Here is a 10810-nt window from a genome sequence, read left to right on the forward strand (position 1 = left end):
CATCTTTTTTTTTTTTTTTTTTTTTTAAACAAATTATAAAGTTTAAAAAAAAAGAGTGCTAAAATACAAAATGAATTGTTCATAAAAAAGGGGAAAAAAAAAAAAAAAAAAACAATTACAGTTCCTCGATGCATAAAAAAAAAAAATTAATTATGTCATAGTAACTTTTTGAATATTAACAGGAAAATGTCATTTGCGTTAACGTTATTGATGTCCACTTGCTGCACTTCAATTTCTTTGTCGCTGAATTTAAGTCTCTTGTCTATTTCTGCAAGGGGAAGGGGAAAAATGCAGACGTTTTTACGCAAGTGTGGGGATGTATATATTTACGTATGCATGTAGGTATTTACGTAAGCATGTAGGTATTTACGTAAGCATGTAGGTATTTACGTAAGCATGTGGGTATTTACGTAAGCATGTAGGTATTTACGTAAGCATGTAGGTATTTACGTAAGCATGTAGGTATTTATGTATACACGTAGGTATTTACATATGCACACATCAACTTGCTAACAAAGTAAGGTGAAAATCTTTTCGCGGTACCTAGCAACTTGAAAAAGTGCTTATTGTCCTGAATTTTTAAGATAAACGAGTAATGGTTGGACGATATCATTTCCGAGTGGACCTTTTTTATTGCCTTATATTTCATAAGAAAATTTTGCACATTTTTATGGGCTACTTCACATATTACAAATTTAAATAAATGAAAAAGTGAAATGTTTTTGTTTCTGTTTAAGTAGGAATGGACATATGAAAGCTTGTCAATGATTAAGTTGAGCAGGACTTTATGAAATTTTGAAAGAGTAATTAAATTATTTTTTTTTTTTTTGTCATTTTTTCTTTTCTTCATTGTTTTGAAAATATAATATAAATTATGTAAGTTTAAAAAATTTCTTTTGGCATTCTTTTCAAGAAATGAAATAACACAATTTGATTGTTTATCGTCATATGATAGAGACATGTTATGGATTTGTTTATACTTGTTATCATTTTTATTATACATCCGCACCACTTTTTGCAGCTTCGTGAACGCATGACTGTTTGCACAGAAAAACATTTGTATATATTCGTTTATCTTATTTTCATGTATTCCTTTTAATTTTACTTCAAACAAGTAGTAATTTTTAAAACTGCGAATTATATTATTTGAATAATTCTTATACGTAATTCTGTTCTTGTTAAATAAATATAAATAGTCATAATATAGTATATCCGTGTATATGTGAGTGTAAACGACAAAATTCTTAAATGCAAATTTTATTTTCAATATGTTTTCCTTTATAAATGAATCGATAATATTTTCATTCACGCTTCTTAGATTCGACGATATTAGACACTCCCATGGGTTATCATTTCTGCTCTGATCATCGATTCTCCCCTCGCACCTGCCACTGCTACTGCTACTGCTACTACGACTACCGCTTACTCCGCTAACACCGCTAACACCACTAGTTCTGCAAATGAGCATGTCCTTTTTATCTTCGCTGCGTACGCGGCACCCTTGCTCTGCCGATCTCACAACTACATGCCTTGAATGTGATTCACTTGTATCGTAATTATCCCATTTATTCAAAACATCGCCTTTCGTTCTATGTTGAAACTGGTTAAGCATAAGTATATTTTTTAAAATAATATTTATATAAATTTGTGAGCAAAAATCAATATTATCATTCAGTTTATATAAGAAAATAATTTCATCTTTTCTTAACAAGTTAATCATTAGTTCAACTTTCTTTTTCATTCCTCCACTTAGTTGATCACAGTTAATATGTATATCACATTTTAGATTAACTATAAGCATTAACATATTAATAATATACAATACTTCTATATTACTCAGTTTAATTTTTTTAAATATTAAAATAACCTTAAAATGTTCATATATAGACATGCTAGGTACTAACACTATTTTATAATTGTTCTCATTAAGCTTTCGGACTTTCTCTGCATAAAACCCTGTATGATTTTTCACACCATTCTTCTTCTTTTCATTGGTATAATGGCATGAAGTAATTTCACTATTGCTCCTGATGGAAATTGGAGTGGTACTCCTATTGGTCGTTGATGTGGTTTTTTCGTTACTAGATGAAATGCGACTCCTAATAATACTTTTAGTAGTACTACTACTATCGTTATTCTCTTCTCCCAAAATAACATGATCGCTATTTTTCGAAAAGAAAAATTTAAAAAAATAAAGGATGTTCAAATCGTTATTAAAGATAGATGAAAAGGTATAAATTTTGTAGGGTTCCATTTTCACGTTTAAATTTTTTAAAATATATTTTTCATTAATTCGAAAGCAGTTGTTATCTCTTCGATCATTGCTGATGGACTCTGTGGCGTCGTTATCGTTACTTAAATGTTTCCCCTTTATTTCTTCTTCTACTACTTTTGCTTCTTCTTCTTCTTCTTCTTCGTCTACTTTTGCTTCTTCGTCTACTTTTGCTTCTTCGTCTACTTTTGCTTCTTCGTCTACTTTTGCTTCTTTCTCTATTTTCGCTTCCACCCTTTTTTCATTCTTTTTTCCTTCATTCAGTACATACCGTACTCCTCCCCCGGGGCCCATATCAGCGGAATTTAATTTTTTGTAAGCAGTATCGTCCGAATTTCCTCCTGTGAAGCTAAAAAACTGTTTTATATTGGTCCAAAATTGAAAAAAGAATTTACTACTCTCCTTTTCTTCATCCTCTTCTTTATATTCTTTATTTGACAAGTAAAAGTGTTTTATGAAAAAGGTATATTTTTTTCCTCTTGTATCTTTATAATTATTGGTAATACTTCTTCGTTGTCGTATTCTTTGATGCTCTTTCTCTCTTTTGAAATGTAACAGACTGAAAAGTATTATGAGTAAATATATTATACAGTTAAGAAACAAAAATAGAAAATCCCCTGTAGTGTTAAAAAAAGAGTAGGTGTCTGTACAAATATTTTTCATTCCTTCTTGCACATTAGCATCATCATATACTCCATTATTTGTAAAATCATTGTTCATAATATTACTTATAACACCGTTTGTATGACCATTTGCTGCATAAGAAGCTAAGAGATGTCCAGCTATTGAAAAGTTGTTTCCTTTTACTCTTTGAAAAAATCCATCATCCACTTGCTTTAGGTGCCGTTTCATATTCAAACACAGACTTTTAATATTCATTAAATGAGATAAAGTAAATGAATCTAGTATTCTAAATATACATACAAATATATGAGATAGATTTATCAATACTTCATTATTATATGCATATGACAAAATAAGTAAAACATAAATAACGATAGTAATTATTCCACAGAAAATAAAATTAACAAACAAAAAGAGAATGTAACTATGTAAATATAATGAAGAAAATAAACATATGGAAAGATATATATTAAAACCATATAACATAAGAAAAAAGAAAAACGATGAATTCAAAAATACTTTATATTCAAACATATATAATACTAAAAATAAAAATATGATATAAACAATATAGTATATATATCCCAAAAATAATATCTGGAAATAGTGTACATATTTATGAACATCAAAATTTTCGAAAATTTTCATGTACTCCATTTCATTTTTTAATTTTTCAAAAAATACACAAAAGAAAATTACTATTGATAAAAATACGTACATATTTATATAAAAGTCTCGGATAAAATACTCGTGAAACCTTATCGTTAGCGGTTCGTTTATCACCTCGATTCTTTTCTTTCCCTCTACAAAGGGCTTCACCACATCATCTACTCGGCTTTTCATTGAATGGGCATTTAAGTCGTCGCTACTGTTCAAGCCACAATCATCGTTGTAAAAGTTACTTCCTCTTACCCTATCACACACCATATTCGCTTCTTCATCGATAGGGTAGTCGTTCGATTTAACATAATAGTAATTGCTTCCCTCCCCGAGATTGTCCTTTTTGTGCGTAAAAAAATTAGACGACTTATCATCAGCACCACTATTACTTCCAAAATAGTAATCTAGAATACGTTTTTCTTTCGAAATTCTATTGCCATGAAAGGAATTTTGAAAATCTGACAAAATGTTAAAAACAGAATTGGTGTAGTAAGCATTGGAATGAATTGAGGTGTAGTTATAAAACAAACTCACATTAATTTCTACTTCTGTATTGTAATGCATATTCAAACGGTCCTCCTTCTTCGCTTGTTTTTCATTAATAAAAAATATATAGGATCCTAAGGATATATCATTATGTAATTGGGCTTTTCTTTCTAGGTAGTTAATGACATCATCATATAAATTATCCTCCTTAATAACCTCATCGATGTAATTAATTTTTTCCTTTAAACAATATTTTTCAAGAAGAGTACTGATCGTGTTATTATAATGATTGAACGAATTTTCTGCACCCTTTTTGTAGTAACCACCACTTTGTATATTTGCCAATGTAAGGAAATTTTCTGCACCGTTCACCTTGCTATTTTGAATTCTGTTCATGCCGATGTTCTCGTCAATATCCACTCCCCTATTTATATCTCCCTTTTTAAAGCGCCATTTTGGTGTCCACTTCATGTGCGTGTCTCTATCCTCGTTACTCTTACCAGAATTCATGGAAACAATATCGTCACTCTCAGTATCACTCTCAGTATCTTTATTTGAATTTATATGAGACGTATATATGATATAATAATTTACTGTGCTCTGTTGCAAGAAGTTAGATGTAATAGTTGAGTAGTCTAATGTAATGTTCTGCACTCTTCCAAGGAGGGACCCACATTTTATTATGAATAGACCAAAGGATAACATTAATAGCGGTACTAGAAATTTGTACCAGTAAAAACTTGTGTTACTTAAGTCCTTCTTTAATTTCATAAATAGTGTTGGACTGATGTATGTTGAAAAGAAAGTAATCATTTGCTTTACAAAATTTCCATCTTCTTTCTTTTGAAATAGTTTCCATGGAGGATGTCCCTGCGTCGAACCGACTATCCGCTTCTTTTCCCCCGTTTCTGTTCGTTCATCTGCTTTGTAATCGTCAGCAATAAGTTCGTGATATGCTCTAGTGTCTGCTCTGTTTTCCGCTCCTCTGTTCCCTCCTTTACCGTTTTGATTGCTTCCCTTTTTACTACTAACCAGTATATCATTTAAATAGCTAGCGTCTTGAAAGATTGTTCTGCCCTCATTTTTGCCACTAGTAAACAACGAGCTATTCAACTCATTAAAATATTTGAAATTATTGAAAAATAAATAAAAGAGGGGGTCCATCTTAATTAGTTGTCTGATATCTTTGTCATGCACATTTTTCAAAAGTTTTTTCTTCTCATTATATGTATAGATATATATATACGTATAATATATATCTACTGTTTTTAATTGATATGTAACCATACTTTTAAATCTGTTTAAAACACTTAACACATTTTTCAATGTATCTAACTCATTTATTTTATATGTACAATAAATATAATTTTTATTGAAAAAGATAAAACAATTTTTATGTTCTTTTCGGACACTTCTAATAAAATTTATAATGTTCTTTTTTACTACATCGGGGTTTACATCCTTTTCCCTTAAATTACCTACTAAAAAGTCGAATAGATTTTTACCGTCTGTAGGGATACTACTAGTATTAGCTATATCATATTTTTTGCTGTTTTGTTCTTCATCACTACCGTTTCGGAGATGAGCATGGTCATTACTACAACCATGATATGATGTACCTTCACTACTTCCATTTGATACACCAGTAAGTGATTGCATAATTTTTTCCTTACTTAAACAAGTAGCTAACTCTTTTCCACTTTCTGTTGAAGTAAAATTAATATTTAAAATGAATTTATAGTCTATCAATTTTTGGAATTGTCGTTTTGAACCATTAAAAATAATTTCCCCATTTTTAATTACTGCAATGTCATTTGCAAAATTATTAGCTTCATAAATATCATGAGTACATATAAAAATTATATTATTTTTTTTTATTTTATCAAAAAATTTGAACAATTTCGTTTTCGTTTTTATATCTAACGAAATGAATGGTTCGTCTAATATATATATATCTCTTTTTACAAGAAAACAAATAAATATAGAAATTTTTTTTTTTACTTCATCTATTAAATTTTTTATCGGTACATTTAAATATGAGCTTAAATTTAAATCATTCATAATTTTTAACGTCCTTTTTTTTTTTAAATATTTATCCATATTCTTGTTATAATATAACAGAAAAATTTTAATCGTTTCGTAGAAGGTTAAATTCTCATACAGTATAACATTCTGGCTGCAGTAGCTAATTTCTAAATCATTTTTCTTTTTATCCTTATTGAATTTATTTTTAAAATATGGAATTACACGACTACCCCTTATGAACGTACTAAATAAAAATAAGTTGTCCATATTACTGTAACTCCTGTTATGGTTAATGTTTGGATTTATGTTACTGTAACCATTGCCGCTATCCTTTGTGCTAATGTTACTGTTACTCTTACGGATCTGTATGCTACAATCCTTTCTCGTCTTGCTTTTAGCAGTATTTTTGAGAAAACTAATTTCACCGCTATTCTTTGTTATCATCTGTGTGATAATGTTAATGAGTGTAGATTTCCCCGATCCGTTCTCACCTAACAAAACGAATATTCTGTTACTTCTTAAAGTTAAGGACACATCTTTTAATATATGTTTCTTTCCATAAAATTTGTTTATATTCTGAATAAACAGATAGCAGTCACTTGTGTTCATCCTCTTTTTCCTTCTGCCCTTGTGCGATCCGTTAACTAGGTAAGTATTGTTTGGGGATATGCTAGTTCTACAGTTCATTTCGGCGCATTTATTAGACATAATTTTATTTGTATTACCACCATTAGTAATATTACCACCATTAGTAATATTACCACCATTAGTAATATTACCACCATTAGTAATATTACCACCATTAGTAATATTACTACCATTACTAATATTACTATTATTATGATTATCATCACGATTATGGGTATAATTACTAATTTTATTTTTATTATTTTTATTTTTTTTTTCTCCAATTCCAAAGCTCTCTCTCCCTCCTCTAACTTTTGCAGCGTTTCCTGAATTTCCCTTCAAAACTGAGAAGCATTTCGGAGCATCCCGATCCATTTCTTCATTGAGGTCCACCATAAAGCAATTTCTGTACATTGGCCTTATGCCACTTCTGCTGCTGCTACTACTAGTAGTACTAGTACTGTTCATACTTTTTAGACATAAATTTCCTAAATTTCTATTTTTGTAATAAATTATGAAGGTTAAAATACATATTAACAAGATAAAGGAGAAGAAGGAATAAAACAGCAGGTGCATTAAACATATATTTTCAATTTTGATAAACATTTGCATATAATCTATTTTTATATTATTTTTAATTAATATAAAAATAAAATCTAAAGCTAAACAAAAGGAGGTGTGCGGAATTAACAAAACAAAAAATATTAAAACTTTCCCGGCTCCTGAATGTATGATCAATCGAAAAGATGAAAAAAGAAAAAACAATAAAAAAGAAGCAATATAATTTATTGCGCTATTATTTGAAAAATGCATACATATTACTGTAAACAAAAGACTATTCATAATAAAAAAAAATATATATAAATATAATAAAAAATAATTCATCAAACTTTTGTATATATAATAATAAATAATATATGTAAATATTATATTATAAAAGAACAACACAATAAAATAAAACAAAATCCAGGAATAATAATAATAATATTTATTTATTTTAATACAATAAAGAAATGTTTCCATATTTATCCTTCTCTCTTTGTTTATATCAAAACATATATTTACAATGAATAAACAAACACACAAAAATATTACTACTCGGAAAATATTCTTTTCAAGTGTATCAAATGCGTTTATTTTCATACTCTTTATTGGCATCTTATATACAAAAAAATCGTTCAAAGAAATCTTTACCCCTTCATTATTCCTATGTTTTTTATCTTTTTCATGGATACTTCCTTCTCCTCTTTCCATTTCCCATCTATTGCTCTTTTCCCTCTCTAACATATCCGCATTATACTGCAACAAGAACAAGTTAAACTGATACTCTAGGACTATGAAAAAGCTACTATAATACCACTCGTTAAAATACACATTAAAAGACAAGTCATCAACAGTGTTAAAACTGATAAAATTTTGTTTTAAGTTTATGTTTATATCGTTGAAAAAATATTTTTCACTTGCGCTTAACAAAGCGTAGTCACCCACTCTTATTTTGTAACTGACATTTTTAATTATTCCCTTTTCGTAGTTGTATATAAAATTATTTGGCCTTCCGCCCCTACCCTTTTCCTCGTACACGTCCGCCTTATCCAATTCAGCACTGTTTACTTCATCGCTGTTTACTTCATCGTTGTTTACTTCAACACTGTTTACTTCATCGCTGTTTACTTCATCGCTGTTTACTTCATCGTTGTTTACTTCAACACTGTTTACTTCATCGCTGTTTACTTCATCGCTGTTTACTTCTTCTCTGCTGACTTCTTCTCTGGGGTACGCGGAGGGTATATCTTTCCCCCTTTCGCATTCCTTGTCGCAGTTGTTGGAAACAGCGACGAGAGCACTGTTAGAACTGTTTACACCTTTCGTACTCCTCCCACTATTAAGAGCGCCAGTATTCGTATCATCATGGTCCTCCCATGTACCGTTAACACTTTTGGAGGGTTTCTTTCCCCTACGACCATACACGTACGAGAAACTCAATTTGTTACTGTTACTGCTACTATTATTGTTACTACTATTGTTGTTGTTCTTCTTCACATAGCTGACCTTTTCAATATCGAGTAATCCACATGATAAATTCGTTTCAATTAAATTGCTTTTCACAAAATTGAAAAAAAATAATTTTTTTTTTTCATCACTAAAAAAATCTTTATACTTATTTTCATCTTTTAAATTTTTTATATCCCTAATAAATAATTTATATAATCTTAATTTTTTAACTTGTTTAATAGTATTTTCATCTATTTGTAAGTTTAATATGTTGTCATACTGTTCACTTGAATAAACATTTCTGTATAAATCATCTAAATTTAACGAGTCATCATGTCTTATATTATTTTTCAATTTGTTCAACAATATGGACTTATTTTCTCCTTTCAAATTATCCTCGTTATGTCTTTCCCTTTTTTTTTTTTTTTTTTTTAATTTTTTCACTTCTCCTGGTTTAAGTTGAATAGCATACTTTACATTTTTCAAGCACTCCTCTTCATTTTTGTAAACTTGAAATATATTCAAACCATTTTCCTCAGCATATGATAAAAAAGACTTCGATATTTCATTCTCGGGAGTAACACATATATGATTTACGTACACCGTGTCTCCTATCTCCCTGTGTTTCAAAAAAATGCATAATTAAATGGGGGTTTGGGGTGGGGACGGAGGAGGAAAATATGCATACGTATAAACATATATATATGTACATAGATTGGCGACCTAATTGAGGAAAAAATGAACACACGGAAGCAGAGGTTAGCAAAATGCTAACTATACACGTGAAACGTATGTCAATTTATTTTTATATGGAACACATTTGATACATTCTCCAAATTGCAAAATTAGCACTACTTTTTCTTTAAATGCAAATTTAACGATATTTTTTTTTTTTTTTTTTTTTTTTCATTAATCTAAAATCCAATAGTATTTTTTATTTTATTTTATTTTATTTATTAAATTGTAAAATTAGCACTACTTTTTCTTTTCTGTCCACTTACTTTGAGCACAATTCATTGCTCAGGAACAAGACATATTGCCTTATGGTATCATTCAAATCTACCTTATCATTTTCTGAAAAATTATTATATATCTCTAACGAGTCTGAAAGGAAAAAAAAAAAAAAAAAAAAAAAGTGACACAATATCTAATGTAGAGGAGTTAATGCGAAAAATACAAAATATTAGTCTTGAAAAATATTTCAATTTTCTTAACAAACAGAAAGAAAACTTTTAATTAGTATAATAATGTTAACAACAACGTAATGAGAAGGGAAAATAATAATAATGCAATTATATATAAACGAAGAAACGACTGAAAGAAGGAAAGGCTGGGAAAGAAAAAAAAACATAAAATATAATTTCGACGTTGTTACGATTTTAAATAAATACTTTTATACATGAATAAAAAAATTACAAAATGGCAATGAGCTCAGAGTTTCCCTTGTAATGCAGGAAAAAAAAGATAAATATCGCACGATGAGTATTAAGTATAAAATATTGTATATATATGGGTATGTTTAAGTATATGTATATGTACACATAAGGATGAGTATTTCCGACGGAAATAAAGCGGACAACCATATTAAACACAAACTACTGAAGAAGTGTTTTCCTTTTTTTTTTTTTTTTTTTTTTCACAACTTACATTTATCACTTATATTCCTCAGAAACAAATGAAATGATATTAACAAAAAAGGTATTAGTAAAAAGAAAAAATAAAGAAACAGATCTTTTCTTTTTTCATAATACGTCTTCTTTACTAAACCGTATAGCTTACGGATCTTCATTATAACTTGATGAACTAATGTTATTTTTAAAAATAGTTAAAAATAACGAAAAGGAGAAAAATAAAGGAACGTAACCAACATAATATATACTATGTATTAGGAAAAAAACAAAACACAAAACAAACACATATATTTATATATATAATACTCCTTTTTGCAGAAAATAAATTATAATATTCATCAAATACAAAAAAAAAAAAAAAAAAAAAAATTTCATCTTAAAAATAACACGAATGTAATACGAAAACAAATAGGTGTAAAAGATAAAGGTAAAGGTAAAAGTAAAGGTAAAAGTGAAGGAACCCTTTTTTCTCCTTTTTTACCATACATTAATC

General features: G+C 28.7%; 1 protein-coding gene across 1 annotated transcript; it reads right to left on the reverse strand.

Annotated features, from left to right (window-relative positions):
* Positions 1-155: 155 nt before the first annotated feature.
* Positions 156-10475, reverse strand: ABCI3 (ABC transporter I family member 1, putative; the record flags this gene model as incomplete). The annotated part of the gene is made up of 4 exons (XM_029004530.1): positions 156-268; positions 544-9305; positions 9688-9790; positions 10334-10475. The coding sequence occupies 4 exons, from the start codon at positions 10473-10475 to the stop codon at positions 156-158; spliced, it is 9120 nt and encodes a 3039-aa protein (XP_028861210.1).
* Between the last annotated feature and the right edge of the window lie 335 nt (positions 10476-10810).

This window comes from Plasmodium malariae (genome assembly GCF_900090045.1).
Source record: "Plasmodium malariae genome assembly, chromosome: 8".
Lineage (NCBI taxonomy): Eukaryota > Apicomplexa > Aconoidasida > Haemosporida > Plasmodiidae > Plasmodium > Plasmodium malariae.